This window comes from Petaurus breviceps, unplaced genomic scaffold (genome assembly GCF_028583685.1).
Source record: "Petaurus breviceps papuanus isolate PSGF00001 unplaced genomic scaffold, PetGlider_PUasm1.0 179, whole genome shotgun sequence".
Taxonomy (NCBI): domain Eukaryota; kingdom Metazoa; phylum Chordata; class Mammalia; order Diprotodontia; family Petauridae; genus Petaurus; species Petaurus breviceps.
In genome coordinates this window covers 4,060,481-4,084,888 of record NW_027185779.1, presented here as the reverse complement: position 1 = coordinate 4,084,888, position 24,408 = coordinate 4,060,481, and the positions used below count along the sequence as shown (strand labels likewise).

Genomic DNA, 24,408 nt, shown 5'->3' with positions numbered 1-24,408 from the left:
TAAGCCTCCCTTCTCAGATTTTTATTAGTAATGATCCCAAAGCACATCTAGTCTCATAAAAGTTTTGTAGAGATGGGAAAATAGGGATATGGATTAGTAACTAGATTAGTAATTACTGATCTTCTCTTGGTACCTTTTTTTTTAAATAAAGTCTAAAGACTTTTTCCCAGCCTTTGGTATTTCTCCTCTTCTTTCCATACTTTGAGAATCCACTTCCCCATACAGCAAATTTAAGACTGCAAGGTGAGAGACTGTACTGTAATTTGTGATAAATAGAATTAGTTGTAAAAATTCTCTGTCCAATTTCATCCTTAAATGTCTTCAAGGGGGCTTTGCTAAGTTAAATCTCTTATGTAGCTTTATGTAAAGTTTTTCCCTCATCACCATTTTATGAAAAAATACCAACTGTATTCTGCCATCCCCAGCTGTGATATAAGTATATTCCACATCAACTGTTACCTTTTTCTGCTGTTCCTCTTTGGCTAGCAAGATCAATGATTCTAGGTCTTGCAGTGGTGATTGATTTACATTGAGTGAACTCCTTTGGGAAATGCTGATAATCAAGAAAGATTCTTGTTTAGGTAGGTCAGATGTCACCTCAGATGTGTTCATTATATTTTCATTTTTGTTCTAGTATAATATTCATTTTTATTTTTGCTGTGACAGGTCTAATTATAGAGAAACTTGATTTGGCAATTAACTTTCACATTAATAATCAGACCTTTCTATTTAAATTTTTGGTATATTCATGTTATATAAGTATGAATCTTCTGCATGGTCTACAAGCCTTTAAAGCTTCTCATTTGTTAATCCTGGCCTATATTTTCTAGCATATTTTTTCATGTTCCTCTCTGTTGTCCACTTTGTTTTGTAGTCACCAAGTATTGAAGTTTATATTGATTTGATTTGGAGAATTCTGTTACCTTGTTGTTAAAATTTCTCTACCTCATTCTCTGCAACCAATGTTGATTTATAAGGTGCTGTTATTTTTATACTTATCACAAGTGCTGCAAATTGAGATGGCTACATGTCCCATGAAATGAAGTTTCTTCTTACCTTCTGATATATGATAGAACCAAATCCACCAACTCCTTATTTACCTCTCTTATGGAGAACCTATAAGCCTACCTTTCATTTAAGTGCACCTTCTATTTGTCTTTGGTTCCATTGGAATGTCAAGATTAATATGATTCAGTTCTTCAAGAAGTATGTATGTCTCATTTGCTGATTATTGTATATTTAGAATGCTAAAACCTAAGTTAATGTTTGTAAACACTAAAAAAATGGACTTTTGTCACTCTACTTCCATCAGTGCAAAAAAAAGCATATTGTGTTTTTTTGTCATTTCTAGGATTGTTATGACCAAAAACTTCATCTCCAAGGGGGCCAGCCTGCTGACGATCAGTCTCTCTACACTTAGCTAAGCTGGTCCTCAAAAAGTAGTCGTTTTACTTGGAATGTACTTTAAAGGCTTAAACCTTACCAGTATGATAGAACCTGATAGATCTTATCTTTCACTGAAATAACTTTCAAAAACCCATTGTCCCACAAGAGGCAGTGAAGTGAGGGCCTGTATTTGCCCTGGAAGGTAGTTTTATCTGGTAATACCCTATATGTTGCATTCATTTAATGTTACTCATTCATTCATTTAATGACTTGGTTTGAATTGAATATTTTTAGTGCGGGTGAAATCATTCATTATTTTGATAGTAAGATTACATAACATTTCTTATTCAGAGTATAGAATTATTTTTCCGTACTGACATAGTTCAGAGATCAGGACTATAAACAGAAATTTCTAGGTATAAGATATTTAAGTTTATATAAATAAAATCTGTGTGTTTGTTAAGACAACATTTAGCCTAATGTTGAGATAGAATTCTGCCTTACTGCCTAATTTCCAAATGTCATCCTTGTCATATTTATTAAGATATGTTCTTAGAATGAGATGTTGCATGGCCTACTAGATAGAGCAAACCTTGGAGTCAGGAGGACCTGTGTTCAAGTATTGCAGTTGACTGTCAATGTGACCCTAAGAAAACTTGTAACCTCTCAGTACTTCAGACCATTTTGTGAGATTTCAGTCTTGCTAAATCACAGGTTCATTTGAAAAAAACAACAACACTAAACTAATTAAAAAATGTGCTTCTTAAATGATTAGTCAACTCTTAAGTCATCTGTTTGTTCCTTTAGCTTCAGCAAGTGTCAACATTGGGCAGTTGGAGCATCAGCTTATATTATCAGTAGATCCTTGGAGAATTCGCCAGATTTTAATTGAATTACATGGCATGACTTCAGAACGCCAGTTTTGGACAGTATCTAGTAAGGTAAGGAATTTACTGTCAGTCTTAGGAATGGGTATGAAAGTACTATTTTACTTCATTTGAAACACTAAGCATTCTTTAGAAACTTATTTGGTATAACATTTTCTGGTTTTGAGATTCTTACCATTGTACATATTCTTAAGGTGATCTACTTTTATTTTTTTTTTTAATTTTTTTTTTTATTAAGCAATTAGGGTTAAGTAACTTGCTCAAGGTTACAGGGCCAGTTATTTCTGAGTGTGGTGCTGAGTGTCTGAGCCCGGGATTCGATCTCCAGGTCATCCCAACACTGGAGCCAGTGCTCTTACTCGCTGAGCCACCTGGCCGCCCCTTAGGTGATCTACTTTTAAAAGACGACCCTCCATAAAATATAAATCTAAATAGTTTTAAATATATCTCTGCCAGTGTTTCTGGCTACCTGCATAATTCTATGCTCAAAATACAATGAGAAATGCCTGTACACAATCCAGGTTATCAGGGACAGTAAAATGTTTCTTAGGAAATTGTAAGAAGGGCTTTAGTGTGAAAATCAGGAAGAAAAAATATTTGAAGAGGCAGAATGAAATCTTAGTTTGATTCAGGAAAATGGAGAATAGAAAAAGATAACATACAGTGGAGGAAAGAGGAGTACAAAGGCCATTGTGTATTTAGAACTAAAAAAAAGTTTGAGATCCTTCTTGGAGAAGATCCTGTGACAAAAAACAGATTCCAGTCATCCAAGGAATGAGAATGTAAATTAGTACTTTTAGGTGAGAGTAATCAGTAAGAGCAGAGGAAGAACAGATGTATAGTGAGGATTGGTGGCTCCTGCCTTAGGGTACTAAGAACCTTTCTGTCAGTATATTGATAATGGAGACAGAGCAAGAAAGAATGAGAGAGGGAGAGAGAAAATGAAACAGTGAACCTCTGCCCTTGACATAAGAGAATTTCTTGTCCAACAGGATAATGCTGCCTGCTTCTGGTGGTTCACATGGACCAAATAATACTCCCGAAAGGAAGCTCGAAGTTATTGCTAAAGATTATTAAGTTTGGGGCAAGAAACTAAAGATCTTAGGGTGCTGGTTGTGTTTTTTTTTTTTTATCACTACTTCCCATTGACATCAGATTCTGAAGAGAAAAGTGCATCTTAAAAGTAAACAAGATGATTCAAAAGTTACAAGATGATGTCTCAGAATGGGACTTGAATTTCTAGACTGTAGCTTAAAATATAGGAATGATAGGCTCATGGCCAGGAATGAACAGGCCCTTTAAAATGGCTCATAAGAATATATTTGTTTGCTGTCTTACAAATCTAATCAAAAAGACTTTGAATTGAAAAGGGAGGGGGGAACAGTAGACACACCCAAGATATTCACAGAAGAAAAATTCAAGGGAACCAACAATAAAAACCCTAGTCTCAGATATCTAGGCACAGATGTACATAGTATGGATTACAAGCAAGGTAAACTAGAGATCCTAATGAAAAGAAGCAAGTTTGACCTAGCTATCACTGAGACTTGATAGAATGAGACCCATGGCTGAACAATGGCTCTGGAAAGATAAGATGAATATAGCTTTTTTGAAGATAAGATAGCTGAGTAGTATTATACAGTATTTAACAGCTATATTCATTGGAACAAATCTAGGAATCAGAGTGAGGGCAATATGGTGGAGAGTATTTAGGAAGATATCAGTGGAGTGAGAAATAAGCAATTTTGTCATCTATTCAAGTCATCCCAAACAAGGATATCTAAATATACTCTAGATTAACTCAGCAGAAAGAAAAAATAGCTGAGTTTTGTGGAGCTCCTTTTAAAGCTTTTCTTATATGTTTCCTTCATCTTGTTAACCTGACCCACTTAACATTTAGAGCTATTCAAAAGTGAATTGAGTTAACTTTGTGGTAATACATTCTTCACCATCAGATGTTTTCCAGCAATAGTTGAATGATTGATTGATAAATCACCTATGGGGATATAGTAAACAGGATTTGTGATTTGAGAAGGTGTTAGAATGAAGTCCAGGATTGATTTTAATTCTAAATCTTTATCCCAGCTCTTGGCTCATCATAAAGGATATTTTCATTTTGGTTAGAATTAAGCTTTGGTAAGCTGTTATTTCTCCTGAGGTTAAGAATTATCTTTTTAGGGGCGGCTAGGTGGCACAGTGAGTAGAGTTCTGACCCTGGAGTCAGGAGGACCTGAGTTCAGTTCCCGCCTCAGACACTTAAGAAAAAAAAAAAGCTAGCCGTGTGACCTTGGTGTAATGTAATGCCAAGGAAAGGCAACTTCCCAGGTTCAAAATACCAGCATAGGTGCTCTCTATTTTATTCAGTGACAAACCAAGAATAGAGAAGATCAAAACATGACATCATTCAAAATACAGCATTTACTAAGTGTGATTAAATAATCTCCAAGTACTACCCCACCCCAGGACTTTCCAATCATTCAATCAATTACAAAGTCCCTGTTCTAAATACTACTCCACCCCTAGGCTATACCTTCATTTGGTCCACCACAAAACCCCTCTTCTCAAATGGAGATTAGTTTCCAAACATAGGTAAAGTACCTTCATTTGTCAATCACAGAGCACAATAAGGTCAAAAGTTCCCCACCCCTGGATCACAATTGAATCTACCCCAGAGTTACATCAAGTTTAAACACAGCACTTAATACCCAAATGGAGGTCTTTTCTTCACCTTGACAGGAGGCAAGTTCTCAGCAATCTTAGTTCCTGGGGAGACAAGGCTTAGCAAGGCCATAAGATACATTGCCAGTCCCTTCATGAATTTATCCTCTGTCTGTAGAACAGTCCTAGAACCCCTGAACACATTAGCAAAGCCCTCTCCCAGGATTTCTGTAAACATCCAACAAGAAAATCCTTCTTCAGGGCTTCCGAACCAACAGAAAGGTTCCCAGACCCCTGCAACAACAGCACTGTCCCTCACCAGTGGACAGTATTCACTCTGTCTGCAGGACAGTCTCCAGACCCCTGCAACAACAGTACTGTCCCTCATCAGTGGACAGTATTCACTCTCTGTCTGCAGGACAGTCTCAGGGGTTCTTAACCAAATGCCAGGTTCCAGGACTTCTTCAACAGGACAGTCTTTCACCAGTGGACAAATCTGGCAAAATAACATCAAAACAGACAGACAAAGTACCAGCAAAACAGCCATGTCTCCTCAGTCCTTGGCAGCTCAGGGGGCAGGTCTCAAAAGTCCAGGGCAATTCAAAGCGGCCACCAGCAATTCTCTTAGTCTCTATCTCTCCACGAGGTGCTGCTTCCAAAAAGATCTTCCGCCTCTCTCTAGTGTCTCCAAATTTACATCACCAGCTCCTCCCAGTTCAGGACTTTCCTTTCACATCAACAAGCCCATCCCACAGGTGGGATTAACAAACTCTGGGTTTTAACACAATCAATTTGAAAACCAAGCCAATACAGGGGAATCTTTAATTGCCATTACTATCACACTTGGGCAAGTTACTTAACCCCAATTGCCCTCCAAAAAAAAATTATCTTTTTACTAATTGACATAAATTATAATTTTTATTTATAATTTAATAGTGTCTTTTTCTTCTAGTGGGAAGTGCCAGGTGTTTACAGTAGTGTTATTCTGGGAATTAAAGATGGTTTAACAAGAGATTTGGTTTACATTCTTATGGCAAAGGGCTTACACTGCAGTATTGTTAAGGTGAGTAAAGCTCTATGTTGATTATGTTATTGATAGAATGTGTCATTGATTTTTGTACTAAGGCCAGGAGTCAAAAACTGACTTCTAGAGAAACAGCATGTAATTTTAAGTCTCCTAAACTATTTGAGATTCTGTGATGCAGCAGATAGAGAACCAGCCTTAGAATCAATCTTGGTTCAAGACCTATCTCTAGCACATTTTGCCTTTGTGGCACTGGACAAGATACTTAATCTCTCAGTGTTCCCTGACTTTACTTATCAGGGAATTGCTTATACCAATGAAATTACAGTAAACAAATTAATTAAGATGTCTACAGTTTGGTATGTCTACTAGGTAGTTGAAAATGCAAGATTGAAAGTCAGGAGAGAAGTTAGGTCTGGAAACGAATCATAAGCATAGAGATGATCATTGAATCCATGGGAACCAATGAGATCAGCAAGGGAATTAGTGTAGAGGGGCAAGGGGAGAGTGTCCATAGTTAGTAGGCATGACTTAAGCAAATTTCCAGCAAAGGAGACTTAAGAAAGACCAGGTAGATAGGAGAATGAAGAGAATAATGTCATGAAAACCTAGAGAGAAGAAAGTAATTAAGCCATGTGACTTTGTCTTGATGTTGATGCTTATCCACAAAACCTTTTATTAGGTTACTCAGTTCTTCATCAGGCCTTGACCCCTGAACTGGCAACACACTCCTCCCTTCCCTGTCTAGACTCCTTGGTGAATAGTTCAATTCCATATACTATCCTGGAGAGCACCTTGCTGTCTTCTTCATCTTATCTTGCCAAGCCTCCTCCCCCTTTGGGTTGCTTTCACTTTCCTTGTTCTTCTCAGTCTCATTTGCTGGATCTTGGTCCATGTCATGCCCCTTTATTTAGGACTGTTTTCTATTTCTCTGTTGTGTTTCCCTTAACGATCTCATTGACTCCCACAGATTCAATTATTTCTATGCTGATGATTCTTAAATCTGCTTTTCCAGCCTTAAACTCTTTCCTGACCGCTAGTCTCAAATCTCCAACCACTTATTTTAGATGTCTTGTTGAACTATAGACATTTAAACTCAACATGTCCAAAATCAAACATAGGTTTACTTTCTTCCTAAATTACCTATTACTTCCAAATCCTTCTAGTCACAAAGTCTTGCAACCTAGGTGTCATCTGCAGCTACTTATTTTTCTCAATCTGTTATATCTAGTCAGTTGTCAAGTCTTGTCATGTCTACTTTCATCTTTCTTCTCTCCTCTGACCCTGCTATGAGCCTGATGCAGGTTCTCCTTACCTGACACCTGGACTATTGCATTGGCTTACTGGTTGGTCTCCCTGCTTCAGATCTCTCTCTCCACCCCAGTCCATCTTCCACTCAGCTGTCATATTGATTTTTCTAAAACATTAGATTATATCGCTGCCTAGTCATTCAAATCTGTTGCCTCTAGGATGGAATATAAAATCCTTTTTGGCTTTAAAAGCCCTTTATTACCTGTCCCCTTTCTACTTTTCTATTCTTCCCATACCTCATTCCCTTTAAATCTGAAATCCACTGATACTGATTTTCTTAGTGTTCTCTCACTTGATGCTATTTCTAACTCTAGGCATTTTCACTGACTGTCCCCTGAACCTGAAACTTTTTTCCTCATCTTCACCGCCTGGCTTCCTTTAAATCTTAGCTAAAGTCCCACCTTCTCCAAGGAGGATTTCCTAGACCTTTTTTTTTCTTTTTGGAGGACAGTTGGGGTTAAGTGACTTCCCCAAGGTCACATGGCTAGTTTTTGTGTTGAGTGTCTGAGACCGGATTTGAATTCAGGTCCTCCTGACTCCAGGGCCGGTACTCTATTTACTGTGCTACCTAGCTGCCCCTCCTAGACCTTCTTAATCTTGGTGATTTCCTTTTGAGAATGTTTATAATTTATCCTCTGTTTAGCTTGAGTTGTACATATTTATTTGCTTGTTGTCTACTCTATTAAACTGGGAGGGGGAGCGGGAGGCTTTTTTTCCACCTTTCTTTGTATCCCCAGCACTTAGCACAATTCCTGGCACGTAATAGATTCTTAATAAATGTTTATTGACTTGACTATTGGTAGTACTCATAATTCCCTCAATCCAGATTCATAATAGCATGATAATAAATAGTCTTCAGAATATCTGAAGTCATAACTATTGCTTTCTATTCATATGCAAGAAGCCTTTTGTTTAGATTTTTATACTGTATAACACTTGTATTTTGATCATTGAGATTGTGTATTGATTCATTTGCAGGTTTTAGACTATGAAACATGTTCATGTTGAAAGCATTACTGTTTTTCTCATAAAATTTGAGTTCACAGGTAACCCAGTAACTAATATAGCATTGTGTGTTTAGAATGATGCCATGAAAAAAAGTTGACCCGTTGTATTTTTCATTTCTTCATAAAGGTGTTCATATATTTGTGTATGTATATATTTGTGTATATGTATGTGGCCTTTGTATTTTTCTGTATGTGTATTTTTTTTTTTAAAGCAATCGGGGTTAAGTAACTTGCTCAAGGTTACACGGCCAGTTATCTCTGGGTGTAGTGCTAAGTTATATATGTATTCTTGACCAAAGCAAAAACATAATGATTGAAGTGTGTGTGTGTGTATAATTCTGACATTATTTAAATGGTTTTTTTTGAACAGGACTTTGTCCATGCTAAACAGCTGTTTGCAGCTTGTTTGGAGTTGGTGACAGAATTCTCCCCAAAGCTCCGTCAAGTGATGCTAAATGAGATGTTGCTCTTGGACATTCACACGCATGAAGCTGGACCAGGGCAGTCAGGGGAGCGTCCGCCTTCTGACCTCATCAGCAGGGTCCGTGGATATCTGGAAATGAGGCTTCCTGGTATGAATGTTTTATAATTTGAAGTCTAAGAAAACTCCAATTAAGAAAAATATGTTTATTCAGTACCTAGATAAATGTAGCTATTATTTTCATAGTGATAGTGGGAAGTGGGAATTGTAATATACCAGCTATGAAAGTATTATTTCCCTCATGAGAACACATATTAAATTGAATATATCTAGAAAAGTAAATAAATTGTATGAACAATCAAATATTTTCTTTCATAGGGAGAGTATAATATAATTTCAGCCTCCCCTATCATCAAGAAATATATGAATACTTGATTATTTAGGACTCATTCTAAGATGTCTCACTTTCATGCCTTTTCTGTACTTAGATTGCCTTCTCAAACCCCCAGCAGCATCTCTTGAAACTCTTCTCAGTTCTTCAAGTCTCAGCCCAAATAAAGCTCTAAGTCTCTTTTTTTCCCCTCTAGCTCCAACTATGTATAGAACTTTTTATTATGCCTCTTGTATGCTACTTTTCATTATGATCAACAAGTATTTATTTATCTTCCCCCAAAATTTTGTTTTAGACTCAAATGCCAGAACACAAAAAGCGAATAAAAAAAAGAAACTAAAACATATCATAAACTTAAATACAAAGTTAGAAAGAAATAAAAGCATGTCATCTGCATAGGAGAACATGAGAGGATTCAAAATATGTAACGATAAATTTTCATTTCAAGAAAGCCTATGTGATGAATAATACTCATGTTGAGAATTATCCATCTTTTCTTTGCTTCCTTGTGAATTTTCTTTTTTTCTCTGCTGTGCACTTTTTTACTTTATTCTTTTTTTTCCCCTTCTCCCAACCCTCCCCCCAGAAGGCCACAATAAAATTTAGATATGTTTCTCTATAGTTATAGGATATATACATATACAGACTTACACTTTCCCAAACCTATTCTGTTCCTGACCTTTGGGGGTTTTTTTATGTATGATTATATTTCTTGTTTCCTATCCCCTCTGCCTTCCTCTACTTTACTTCTATCCACTACCTTGTCCTACTATGACTTGCCTAGCCCCCTCCAAGGATCCCTCCCTATCTTCCCATTCCCATAAATCTAAAAACCGTTCTGTACCCCTGTTTACCTATTCTCTAAATATTTCTCCTCTAAATCTTCTAAAGATTCTAAAATCCTCTAAAGATTCCTCCCTTGTCTTCTTCCCCCTCCCTGTGCCCCTACTATTTTATTTCTTCTGAATTTAGAAGATTATATTCTTCTGAATATATGTATTGTTCTCACTTAAACCCATTTCCCAATGAAAGTAGGTTACCAGAACTACCAGCCCTCCTCCCCCATCTGATTCCTCTGTATTAATTCTCCCTTTTGTACCTCAAATAACTACTCTTTTAAACTATTCCTAAATGGTTTTACTTTTTAAATTCATATTGTTCTCAGGTTTACTCCAATCTTTCTTATAAACTACCCAATTATTGATAAGAATCTTAGATGTCCATCTTACATATATAAAAGGTAAACAGTCTGTCCTTATGGGTCCCTTATATTCAGTTTTTGTTATGTAACTTACATTTCTCTTGGTTCTTATATGTTGAATCTTCCATTAAGTTCGGGTTGTTTTTTTTTAACAAAGTCTTAGAAGTCTGAGAGTTTAATCAAATGTCCATTTTTTTTTTTCATTCAGGATAATATTTAACTTTGCAGGGTATGATATTTTTGGTTGGAGTCCCAGTTCTTTTGCTCTTTGGTATATTGTGTTCCAAGACCTACGGTCCTTTAATGTCTCTGCTGCTAGGTCTTGTGTAATTCTGATTGTAGCACCATCATATTTAAATTGCTTTAATCTTGATGCTTTTAATATTTATTCCTTGACCTGGGGGCTTCAGAATTTGACTATAATATTCCCATGTGTTTTCCTCATAGGATCTCTTTTAAGTGGTGATAGATGGATTTTTTTCTGTTTCTACTTTCCTTCCTTATTCTAATACTTCAGGACAATTTTCTTTGATTTATTTCTTGTGTTGCATCAAGATTCTTTTTTTGATCATAATTTTCAGTTAGTCCAATTATTTTTAAATTTTATCTTCTTGAGATATTCTCCAAATCTGTTGTTTTTGTTATAAGATGTTTCACTTTCTCTTCTATTTTTTTATTCATATTTTGCTTAATCATTTCTTCGCCTCTTATAATTTCACTGGCTTCACTCTGCCAATTCTAATTTTCAAAGTGTCATTTTCTTCTTTAAGGTTCTGAATCTCCTTTTTTTAAAATTAAATTTCCTTTCATACCCTTCTTATTTTTCTTGGATTATTTTTGTTTTCTTTTTTAGTTTTTCCTCCATTTCTATCATTTGATTTTTGAAGTCTTCTATGAAGACCTTGGTCAGGTAACCATTTGACATTACTCTTTGGGGGTTTCTTTACTTCACTATCCTCTGAAGATGAACCCTGGTCATCTCTCTTCCCATAATAGGTTTCTATAGCTGGATTCTTTCTCCTTTGCCTGTACATTTTTTTTTGTGTGTTAATATCCTAATTATTTGTAGTCACCTCTAGTCTTGGGGTGTGGAAAATGGTGGCCCTTGCCCCAGATCTTCAGTTCTTCCTTTATCCTGAAACCAAAGTCAAGCCTCCAGCCTCCTGTAAGTGCCCACAGCCAGGGTCTTTTTGCCGCACTGCTTCTGCACTCACCAGGCATGTGCTGTTTTCTTCGCCCCTCCCCCCCCACCCACACACACACCCCGTGTTGTCAGCGGCACAGCTGGGTCTGGCATTCCTGGTCAGCAGAGGTTTCCTCTGTCTTCCTGGGTTCAGACATCCAACTCCCCTCACTATGGGGCGGGGGGGGGCGAGGAAAACAGCACAAGGGGGGGGGGGGGGGGGGGGGGGGGGGGGGGGTAAAAGTTCTGGTGACTTGGGGAGGGAGACAGCCCCTCGCATCAACTAAGCCCAGGGATTGCCACTTGTTTAAGAGGCTAGTCCCTTGCTGTTAAAACAGAGCCTAGCCTCGAGGTGTTTACTCTTCACTGAGACAAAAACCTCCTCTTAAAATTTTTCTTCTGATCTTATCAAATTGTCCAGAGAGGACCCTGGTTATGCCCCTGTTCTTATTTATCTCCACCCACACACTGTTTGCCCTAAAGTGCTCTTTTAACTATTTTATGGGGGAAAATCTTGAGAGCTCAGAATTTTCTGACCTACTCTGACATCTTCCCAGAATCCTCCTATCAACAAGCATTTATTAAGCACCAACTATGTGCCAGATTCTTGGGAAACATGCAAAGATACAAACAAAATGCCCCTTGTCTTAAAGGAACCGCCTTCTTTTTTTGGGGGATGAGGGACGTAACCTGTACATATATGTTAATACAGGATTTTTACAAAATAAATATAGTGTGTATAAATATACAATATGTAAATATATAGTATAAAAATACAGTTGTGCAAATCTCTTTAGCTAGATAATAAGTTCCATGAGCCTAGGAACCAAGGCTGATGGTGGTGGTTGTTTTTTGCACTCTATCTGGTACTTCCATTTTTGTTCTTGTCTCCATAGGGCTCACTGCATCTTATTAAATGCCTGTGATTGATTCTCTTGGCATTTTTCAAAGTGTTTGAACAGGGTCGGAACTTAAATGTTACTCATTCTCAAATACCCAAAGGTTTAGAGAGTTGGAAGGAATCTTAAAAACCAACTTCCTAATTTTATGGATAAGGAAAGGGCAGCCCAGAGAAGCTGACAACCAAAAGACACAATGAAGTTAAATAGTAGAAAGAGGATTTAATAATGATAAAACATTGTTGCTGGTTGAGCTATATGCAGAGACATGATCTTGTCCTGTAGTGATAAACCTTGAAGTTAAATCTAACTCTGTATTTCATTGAATTTTACAGAAGTGCTAAAGAGGGGCAGCAAAGGGGCCTGATGAATAGAGCAACAACCTTGGAGTCAGAAGGACCTGAGTTCAAATGTGACCTCAGACACTTGACACTTCCTGCCTGTGTGACCTTAAGCAAGTCTCTTAACCCCAATTGCCTTGCCTCCTCCCCCCAAAAAAGTACTTAAAGAGCCTTTGCTTCCTCGTAAGTTTTTTTTAAAGCAATTGGGGTTAAGTAACTTGCTCAAGGTTACACGGCCAGTTATTTTTGTGTGGGTGCCAAGTATCTGAGGCCAGAACCGATCCCAGGTCTCCCGACGCTGGGGCCGGCGCTCTTACTCACTGCACCTCCTGGCTGCCCCATGTTTCCTCTTAAATTTAAAACAAAAAGCTACCTTTTTCTTCAGTTGTTCCCCTTTGAGGACAAGGAATATTTTTTTGTCTTTGGATTCCTAACCCTTAGCACACAGAAAGTTCTTAATAAATGTTTGTTGGTTGATTTTGTCTCTATACATTTAACTGTGTAGTCTTTCAGTTAGGCCATTAATATTCTACTGCTTAATGCTATGAAATAGCAAAGGGTCAGGGATGAAATATTAATTGTTTTCAAAATAATTATGGTTGGATTGGCCTTTCAAGATTTGGAGAACTAAATTTAACTGTTAATTTTACTTCCATTATAAGAAAGTCATATTCTACTGCCTTCTTAGTTATGAATTATGACTTAATAGTGTTATATAGCAATGTGTTAACTAAGTATTCAGTAAATGTAGTAATGATAAAACAGGTCCTACTTAAAAATTAACTATCTTCACATTGACTTGTAAAATTATTTTTAAAAACTGATCTTCTGTTTTTACCTCAGATGTGTTTCTAAATGTATCCAGCTGTTTGTTCTTCCACCTTCCACTACCTAGAAAGCCCTATCTTATAACAAAGGTTTTTAAAAGGATAAAATTTGGAGCTCTGCAAAAATAAATCAACATTTCCTTGTCTGATGCGATATTTGCACACCCTACCTCTCCACTTCTGTCATGAAAGGATGGAAATGCAATTTCTAAATTTAAAGATTACTTTTTAATAAGTATTCTCTCTGAAGGAAGGCAATGTAGAATAGTAAAAAGACCTAAATTTATTGTCAAGAGACTTGATTTCAAATCTGCTTTCTACCAGTTAACTTCGTTGTGTCTTTTGGTTGTCAGCTTCTCTGGGCTGCCCTTTCCTTATCTGTAAAATTAGGACGTTGGTTTTTAAGATTCCTTCCAACTCTAAACCTTTGGGTATTTGATAATGAGTATTATTTATTTAATAGACCTTAAATCGTGTTATATAGTCTCTTTTTAGATAGCCTAAAACTCCTTTTATCTCTATCACTTGATTTTGGGGATGTTGTGTGATTTCTTTTTGTTTTATATAATCCTGAAATTTTAATACCTAATAAAGGTTGTATACTATTTGAAACTGAAGAAACAAGGAGACAGTATCATTTACCTAAGTTACCACACAAAACAGCCAGATCAATCCAAGACAGAAATATAATAGAGTTTAAACTGGCATGATCCAGACAATGACAAACAGGACTGCAGAACTGGGTACTCAACTCAACACAATAAAATGATAATAATATATCAACAACAATGGTAGTAAGTCCATGAATGGGAGGAGTGGAGACATGTAGAAAATAAAATTAAAAAATTTTTCTGTTTCTTCAACTAAAATGTTGCACTAATTATTCCAACATTATTTGGTTTTACTTTTAGATATCCCTCTTCGACAAGTTGTGGCAGAGGAGTGTGTTGCCTTTTTGTTAAATTGGAGAGAAAATGAATACCTAACTCTTCAAGTTCCTGCCTTCCTGCTTCAAAGTAACCCATATGTGAAGGTAATGGTAATATTCATTTGAAAGAATTCTGGGGAAGTTGGCACTACCACCTATTTTAGGTCTGTAATACTTTGGAAACTTTTTTTTTAAACACTTTTTGCTGTTATAAAAACATTTAAATTCATCATTGTTATTGAAGATCTTAAGAGATTTTGAGGAAGTGGCAGCAGTGGATATAGATAACTTTTCATGCTCTTAGACCTTGTTAGGAATTTTACACTCGTGTTGGGTTTTAGTAGTTAGGAGTGAAAGATGCAAGGATATATGGACAAAGTAGAAAGTATGTCTGAAAGAGTTTCTGAGAGATGGAATCTATAGTATCATGAATCCTTGAGGGTCTGGACCCTGCAGTTCTGAGAAAGTGGTAGTGGATGGACAAGGGCTTTTCAAGGAGTTGAGTTTGAATGGAAAGGAGTATAAGTTCATTTAAAACAATTTTTTGGTCTTTATTAATTTGTTTGTTTAGTTTTAGTTTACAAGATTCAGTTCCACAATTCCTTGGGTTTCAAATTTTCTCTCCTCCCTCCCCCACCCATGGCGACATACAATCAAGTATAGGATCTGCAGATACTTACACATTAGACATTAGTCAGGTTATAAAGAAGGATTGTATCAAATGGAATGAACGATGGGAAAGAGGAAACAAATAGAAGTTCATTTTTGATGGAAAAAGGAGCCATTAGTAAAATAGACTGACCATCAAGAGTCTTCCAACTTGTGATTTTAACAAGGAAACATTGAGACTTTCTTTTGTTTCTGGTGCCCCTGTCCCCACAAACCCACGTGTAAAAGCATAGTGGGATGGTGTTTCAGGGGTAATTTTAGATAGCTGTAGTTATTAAATATATGGGTAAATATGGTAGATAGGAAACAGCAGTACAGAAGTTATTTATATGCATGTTTTGTGATATTTGAGTTTCAAAAATTATTTTATATGAGTAGAGAAGCCTTAAAATTTAACCACACTCTAAACTGAGGGTATTTGTCTTTTTTTTTTTTTTAAACTTAGTGTATCTAACTCCTGTGTGCAGAAAATTTGTTTGAGTTAATGGGCTTCAGCATCGCTGATTCAGACCAAGTTATATTACCTACCTCTATTACCCTGTTGTGGGAGAGGAATCTCTTAGGATCTGAAACATCAAAAGTTCCTAGAACAATTTGGATGCCCTTCATTCTCATTCCTTTGCCATATTGGGTCTATGGGAATTTCCTGCTCATAGAGTGCTTTGTAATTTGTAAAGAACTATAGAAATGTAAAGTATATTTCTGACCCACACACATGATTTATATTTCGTATGAGTGTAGAATTGTTGAGAAATCCTGATTCCAACTTTACCCCCAACCTTAGAGATGCAGAGTAGTCAGTGGTCCACTTTTTTTTTTTCTTAGGACAAGTTTAATAGAGCTACAAAACACGAGATGGGCTTGAGCCCAAAGAGGTGACTATGGTACAAACATTGTTAACACAGCACTTGGTCATTAAGAGTGAGAAAGAGAGCTGGCAGGCTTAGCCGGCCGGCTGCTGCCCTGAGGGAGGGAGGAATGATCTGGATGAATCAGGCTCCACGAGCAGAGGGCATGCCCAGCTACTCCACACTGCCTGGGCTCCTGCTACAAAGACCTTCCAGTTGAAAGGCTGGGGAAGATCAAGCACTTTTGTCCTGCAGACAGTAGCTAGCAAATCTGCAGGCCCCATGCAGGGAGGAGGGAGGGGAGAGGAGGAAGAGGACCATCTGTGGCTGCGGAGAGCAGCTCACTGCTGCTTGGAGAAGTATTCCTTACTCCCCTGAACATCAGGCATGATGGTCTCACTCTCCGGTTTCCAGCCAGCAGGGCACACTTCACCTTGCTTATCTGTGAACTGGAAGGCCTGGACAAGCTGAAGAGTTTCATCTACAGAGCGGCCCACAGGAAGGTCATTGATGGTGATTTGGTGAAGAATCCCCTTCTCATCAGTGATGAAGAGACTCCTGAATGAAATTCCCTCATCTGCCTTTAAGATCCCATAATCTCGAGCAGTGGTGTGTTTGGGGTCCGACAATAATGGGATGTTCACAGCTCCCAGTCCACCATTCTTCTTGACCGTATTGACCCATGCAAGGTGACAGAAGTATGAATCCACTGAAGCACCAATCACTTGGCAGTTGATTTTCTTAAATTCTCCAGCTCAATCACTGAAAATAATACTCTCCTTAGGACACACGAAGGTGAAGTCCAAGGGGTAGAAGAACAACACAGCGTATTTCCTTTTTAGTCGGAAAGGCTGATGTTTTTGATGATGAACTGCCGATCAGGCATAACAGCGGTAGCTTTGAAATTGGGGGCTGGGTAACCAATCTTGGCATTTCCAGCAGACATGTTGACAGCAACAGCAGAGCTCCCCAGACTAGCTTGGAGGAAGGTGAACACGTGAGGACAATCTGGAGAACCAGTGGTCCACTTTTAATATCACAACATGAAATAAACTTTGGACCTTAAACAAGCATGTGTGTTACCTATTTTTATTCAGGTACACTCTGAAGAGAGAAGTGTGACAAAATGACATTCTCCTTTGTGTGCATGTTTTTTTTTTTTCATGTTATAGATGGGACAGCTTTTGGCGGCTACATGCAAAGAACTCCCAGGCCCTAAAGAAAGTACTCAGACAGCTAAAGATCTTTGGGAAGTGGTTGTTCAGATCTGTAGTATATCCAGTCAGCATAAGCGAGGCAGCGACGGGAGAATTAGTTTAATAAAGCAGAGAGAATCGACATTGGGTATTATGTACAGGTAAGTTTCTGCTAATTGTATTCTTTAAATGTATGTGTTTGAGTCATTTTCAAAACCTACCACATTAAAACACACCCATCCTTAAGAACATCATGGTCATTACTTCTGTGTAAAATAGAATATAGGAAGATGTTGATCTTTTCTGATCACAGGGAGATGGGGAGCTGCAAAGGACAACTTGTATTGGTGTTGATCATTTTAGAATGTTGAATACTAACTGATAAATATAATCTAGCAAAATTCAAAATGAAGAATACTACAAGTTATTCAGTACTGAGGATTTTAGAGGAAATAATATAGTAACAACTATTGCTTTTATCTGGGTGCAATTGGAAAGTTGGAATGTGTCCTAAATCTTAACATTCTACTTTACAAACAAGCTTTATTAAAAAAAAAATTCATGATTTTTTATCTGAATATCTGATATTGAATAACATGTTGAAAACTTTTTGTTATATAGGAATGAGCTGCTCTCTTTTATCAAAAAGCTACGGGTAAGTTTGACAAGAAAATTGACCGTATTGCTCGTGCTATTTTAGTGTAAAATTGAACCAAAATACTTTTCAATGTTCTAAACATAGAGAAGATTTTCAGAGAACTCTGGGATCAGTGTTGAGTTAGTTTCTATAATTTCAAATCATAAAGCTTAAAGGTAGTGTGATCTAAATTGATACTGTTAACTGTGATTTTATCTTAATAACAATACTGAAGATTTTGTAACTGGAGAATATCCATGAGGAAAGGGTATGTGAATGAATGTTTTCTCTCATAGTTAAAAAGAAAAGTTATTTTCATTTTTCAAATAGTGTGTATTTTTATTAATTTTCCCTCCCATCAGAACTCCTGCCTCCATGGAGCAAATTTAATTTAAAAAAAATTTTGGACCCACCCCAGTCCATCAGTACATAGCTACATAATCCAGCAAAATCCTGCCTTAGCCATGTCCAAAAATATGTCTGTCTTTGTGAAATATAAGTTTTATATTCTCTGTTTGGAGGTAAAGGTTTTTTCATTGTCATTCTCTTGGACTTGTAGTTTATCATCGCATTGATCAGAGTCTTTCTGATCAGTCTTTCAAAGTTATTTTTCTCTATAATGTTACTGTGTAAATTGTTCCAATTCTACTTTCTTGAATCTGCAACAGTGAATAAAGGTTTTCCCAGTTTTCTCTGAAATTTTCCATTTCTCCCATAATTTTTGACTATTCCCCAAGAAGAGGATAGCCCCTTATCTTCCAATTTTGGGATAACACAAAAAGAGCTGCCATAAATACTTTTGTACATATAGATCCTTGTCCTCTTTCCATGATTTCTTTGGGGCACAGACCTAGTAATGGTATCCTTGACTGAAAAAGCAAGTATAGTTTGACAATTTTATGAACATTGTTTCAAGTGACTTTCTGGAATGACTGGATCAATTCATAGCTTCACCACCTGTACATTGTTAGTACTGTACCTGTTTTCCCACAGCCCTTCCAACATTTCATTACTTTCCTCTTCTATCATCTTTCTCAAGTTGATAGGTGTAGAGGTAGAACAAAACTGCTTTGATTTGTATTTTTCTAATTATTAGTGATTTGGAACATTTTTTTCATAGGATGGTTAATAGTTTTAATGTTGAAAACTACCTGTTACATCTTTTGACAATTTATTTTTTGAGGAATACCTCTTAAAGATTGGTAATTTCATAAAGACTTTTTTTCTTAAATTGTCATATACAATGTATTCACCTATTGGACAAACCCTACTATTCCTTTTTGTTTTATAAATTCATTTTAAAGGATCAGAAAAACCTTGAAGACTAGGCACATAGGCTTGAAAAGAAGTTGCTTTGCAAGCTAAATGGATAACCCAAGCAACGAGGGAAGCTCAGGCCAAAGAGAGAGCATGGTATACCTACATAATGCAACTTTGACATGAATCATGTACCCTGGGCTTAAGGTGGCAGAAAGTGAAGGCGATAACTCTCATCCTCTGAAAGAAATAAAAACCAGTTACTGTTAAGTATCCTATCAGATGAAGTACTTTAAGTTAAAAGTCTTGTTCTTACCTTCTCTAAGGGTAAAATCCTGTTAGAAAATTTGTTAAAACCTAGCAGGAAGAGATAGAGAAATTCCATTAAAAATAACTTCATGGGGGCGGAGCCAAGATGGCAGCATAGAAGCAGGAAAACGCCATGAGCTCTCCCCATAACCACCTTAAATACCTATAAAATATGACTCTAAACAAACTATAGACCTACAGAACCCACAAAGTGATAAAGAGAAACAAAATATCCTGCTGAAGGCAGCCTGGCAGGAAGGGTCCATCACAGAGTGCCTGGAGCAGAGCCCAGTGCCTGGTGAGCCCATGGTTTTAGCCTCAGGGCAGCCCCAAATCAGCCACAGCTGGAGGGGAAGAAATCACCAGCAGCTGTGGCAGTTTCCAGAATTATCAACTCATAAATGCCAAAGGCAAAGTAAAAGGTCATTGTGGACTTGGGGAACAGGGGGACCTAGAGTGTGGTCCAGCCTCTGCCCCCAGAGGGTGAAGCACCTGAGGTGCAGCAGCCCTGCAGCTGCAAGCCACATGGGTGCTTCAGAGCTCCTGACCTGCAGATAGTAGGGGGACCAAGGAACCATTCTGAGGGGTAATTGCTCTTGCTTCAACCTGCTTGGATCTGGATCACTGTCTTGGGTGGATATCCTGGGGTGTATGACCAGGTGCCAGAGCCTGTGAGGCTTCAGAGAGGACACCCAACCAATAGCTCCGGCAGCTGTGAAAACCCCAGCAGTTTGGGACAAAGCTGTCTTCTCTGGAAACAGAGTTCTACTGTGGCAAAAAGCTCAAAAGTCAGGTAGTTGAGTGGCAACATGAGCAAGCAAAGGAAGCAAAGCAAGCACGGCAGTCAAAACTTAGATTCCTATTTTGGGGACAAAAACTATTAAAGCATGGGATGGCAGGAAGACAATGAAGTCAGAATTTCTGCACCAAAAGCTTCCAAGAAAAATATGGAACTGATTACAGGCCATAGAGGAGCTTAAGAAGGATTTTGAAAACCAAATAAGATGACAGATGCTGGAGAGGATGTGGAAAAATTGGAACACTAATGTATTGCTGGTAGAGGAATTGATCCAACCATTCTGGAGAGCAATTTGGAATTATGCCCCAAAGGGCTATAACTAATTTCATACCCTTTGACCCAGCAATACCTTCTAGGGTTGTATCCCAAAGAGAACATAGAAGTGGGAGGAAGACCCATATGTACAAAAATATTTATAGCGGCTCTTTTTGTGGTGGCAAAGAATTGGAAATTAAGGGGGTGCCCACCAATTGGGGAATGGCTAAACAAGTTGTGGTATATGCATGTAATGGAATACATTAGTGCAATAAGAAATGAGGAGCAGATGGACTTCATATCTACCTGGAGAGGCTTATACAAACTGATGCTGAGTGACAAGAGTAGAGCCAGGAGAAATTTGTACACAATTACAGATGCAACGTATGTGTAACAATCAACTTTGATAGACTGGACTCTTCTCAGCAATTCAGGGTTATGAGTCAACCCCAAAAGTCTCATGATGGAGAGAGATGTCTACATCCAGAGAAAGAACTGAGTTTGAATCCAGATTGAAGCAAACTACCTGCTCTTTTTCTTGTTTGGTTTTGGTTCCTCTTTCCCCTTGTTCATTCCATCTGATACAATCCTTCTTTATAACCTGACTAATGCCTAATATAAAAGTATTTGCAGATACTATACTTGATTGTATGCCGCCATGAGGGGTGCAGGGGAGGAGAGAAAATTTGAAACTCAAGGAATTGTGGAAATGAATCTTGTAAACTAAAAGTAAACAAATTAATAAAGATAAAAAAAAAACAAATAAGAAGTGTAGGAAAAATTGGGAAGAGAAATGAGAATGATGCAAGAAAATCATGAAAATAGAGTGAACAACCTGACTGAAGAAAATAATACCTTAAAAAACAGACTAACTCAAATGGCAAAAGAGGCCCAAAAAGCCAGTGAGGAGAAGAATGCCTTAAAAAGCCTAATTTGCCGGATGGAAAAAGAATTTCAAAAGCTCACTGAAGAGAATCATTCCGTCAGAATTAGATTGGAGCAAATGGAAGCTAATGACTTTATAAGAAATCAAGATACTATTAAACAGATCCAAACAAATGAAAAAGTATTGGAGAAACCATTGGAAAAATAGATCCAGAAGAGATTCATTTAAAAATTATTTGACCACCTGAAAGCCATGATCAAAAAAAGAACCTAGAAATCATCCTTCAAGAAATTCTCAAGGAAAACTGCCCTGCTGTTTTAGAACCAGAGGGCAAAATAGGGTTGAAAGAATTCACTGATGGGGGCAGCTAGGTGGTGCATTGTAAGAGCGCTGGCCCCAGAGTCGGGAGACCCAGGATCTGTTCCGGCCTCAGATATTTAACACCCACACAAAAAAACTGGCCATGTAACCCTTGAGCAAGTTACTTGACCCCAATTGCTTTAAAAAAAATTCACTAATCACCTCCTGAAAAAGATCCCAAAAAAGAAAGCTCCTAGGAATATTATAGCCAGGTTCCAGAGTTCCCAGATCAAGGAGAAAATATCACAAGAAGCCAAGAAGAAACAATTTGAATATTGTGGAAGCACAGTTAGGATGACACAGGATCTGACAGCTTCTACACTAAGGGATCAAAGGGCTTGGATATGATATTCCAGAGGTCAGAGGAGCTAGGATTAAAACCAAGAATCACCTACCTAGCAAAACTGAGTATAATGCTTCAGGGGAAAATAGGGCCATTCAGTGAAATAGAAGACTTTGAAGCATTCTTGATGAAAAAAACAGAGTTGAATAGAAAATTTCACATTTAGATACAAGAAGGAAGAGAAGCATAAGAAGGTAAACAGGGAAAAGAAATCATAACAGAGTTGAACTATTTACATTCCTGCATTGAAAAACGATAATTGTAACTTATAAAACTTTTCTCAGTATGAGGATATTTGAAGGGAATATAAATATGTGTGTGTGTGTATACACACATATACATATACACACACAAATGTATACATATATATGTATATAGGAGGGTATATGAATATATGAATGCATATGTGAGTGTGTGTATATATGTGTACAGGTATACATAGAGGGCACAGAATCAATTCAATAGGAAAGAAAGATACTTAAAAGGTAAAATTGAGAGGTAAGAGAGGAATATAATTAGAGGAGATGGGGAGAGACAGAATGGGGTAGATTATATAGAAGAAGCAGGGGAAAATTGTTAACAATGGAGGGGAAGAACAAGAAGGCAAAAGGGAATGGTTCAACCTTACTCTCATTGAATTTGGCTTAGGGAGGGAATGACATACACACTAAATAGGGTATCTCAACCTACAGGAGAGTAGGGGGGAAAGGGGATGAGAGGGGGGATGATGGAGGGGAGGGCAAATTGGGGGGAAGAGTAGTTAGAAACACACTTTTGAAAAGGGACAGGGTCAAAGTAGAGAATAGAACAAGTGGGGGGTGGGATAGGATGGAGGGAAATAGAGTCTTTCAAAGTTTGTCCACTATGGAAATGTTTTGCGTAGCTCCACATGTAGAACCTATATTGAATTGCTTATCTTCCCAGTAAGGGTGGTTGACGAGGGAGGAAGGGAAAGAATCTGGAATTCCAAGTTTTAAAATCAAATGTTTAAAAGAACATATTATTATGTTTTTTTTTTACATGCAATTGGGAAATAAGTTATACAGGCACTGGGGTATGGAGATCGATTTTGACCTACCAGAAACAAGGAGGGGTGATGGGGGAGAATATAGGAGAGAGCAGCTTGGGGGAGGGGGTATACAGTGGGATCACTGTTTTGGGATAGTGGGTAGGGGAAAGATGGGGAGAAAATTTACAACTCAAAAATCTTGTGGAAATGAATGATGTAAACTGAATATAAACATAAAATTTAATTTAAAAAAATAACTTCAGACAATATAGAATACTTGAGAGTTTACTTGCAAGACAACCCTGGGGATTATATCATCACAATTCCAAAACACTTTTTGCAGAAAGGCAAATCTGAATAATTGGAGAAATATCGATTGCTCATGGGTGGTAGGTCAAGCCAAATAAAACGACAATTCTGTGTAAGTTAATTTACTTATTCAGTGTTATACTAATCAAATCACCAAAGAATCATTTTATAGAGCTAGGAAAAATAGTAATAAAATTCATTTGGAAGGAACAAAAGATCAAGAATATCAAGGGAATCGGTGAAAAAAATGTTAAGGACAGCAGTCTAGCAGTTCCAGATTTCAAACTGTATTATCAAGCAGTAATCATAGAAACAGTCTGATAGTGGCTAAGAAATAGAGTGGTAACTTAGTGGAAAAGATTAGATACACCATACACAGTAGTGAAAGACCATAGTAATCTAGTGTTTGATAAACTGAAAGATCTGAACTTTGGGAGTAAGAATGCAACATTTGACAAAAATTACTGGGAAAAATGGAAAGTTTAGCAGAAACCTGGCATAGACCAACTTCTCACACCATATACCAAAGTAAGGTCAAACTAGATCAATGATTTAGACATAAAAGGATGATATCATAAATTAGGGGAGCATGGAAAACTCTCTCTGTTATATCTTTTGTTAATGGGAGCATTTATGACCACTGAGGTAGAGGGGATTGTGGGAAGTAAAATAAATAAATTTGATTACATGAAATTGCAAAGCTTTTGCACAAAATGTGGAGGAAAACAGGAAACTGGGAGAACATTTTAACATCAGATTTCTCTGATAAGGACCTCTTTTCTTAAATATATAGAGAACTAAACCAAATAAGAATCACTCCCCGATTGATCATCAAGGGATATGAGCAAGTAATGTTCAAAAGAAAAAAAATCAAGGCTACCAATAGTTACATGAAAAAATACTCCAAGTCACTTCTGATTAGAGAAATGCAAATTGAAACAACTCTGAGATAACTATCTCATACCTATCAGATGCTAACATGACCCAAAGGAAAATGATAAAAATGTTGGAGAGGATGTGGGAAAATTGGGACACTAATGCACTATTGGTGGAATTGTGAACTAGTC

At 37.4% G+C, this 24,408-nt stretch overlaps 1 protein-coding gene and 1 pseudogene across 3 annotated transcripts in view; one reads left to right on the top strand and one right to left on the bottom strand.

The window, feature by feature from the left end:
* The window catches only part of INTS8 (integrator complex subunit 8), a 68,269-nt gene that overhangs the window by 29,804 nt on the left and 14,057 nt on the right, over positions 1-24,408 (top strand). For 2 of the 3 annotated variants that reach the window (XM_069086603.1, XM_069086602.1), the window contains exons 13-18: positions 2,194-2,327; positions 5,884-5,994; positions 8,644-8,845; positions 14,448-14,569; positions 17,154-17,338; positions 17,799-17,832. In XM_069086603.1, the coding sequence (XP_068942704.1) occupies positions 2,194-2,327; positions 5,884-5,994; positions 8,644-8,845; positions 14,448-14,569; positions 17,154-17,338; positions 17,799-17,832 (788 nt within the window). The remainder of the gene's footprint in view (positions 1-2,193; positions 2,328-5,883; positions 5,995-8,643; positions 8,846-14,447; positions 14,570-17,153; positions 17,339-17,798; positions 17,833-24,408) is intronic. The other variant, XM_069086605.1, reaches the window with a different exon arrangement.
* On the bottom strand, positions 15,680-16,993 carry LOC138160102 (peroxiredoxin-1-like; annotated as a pseudogene).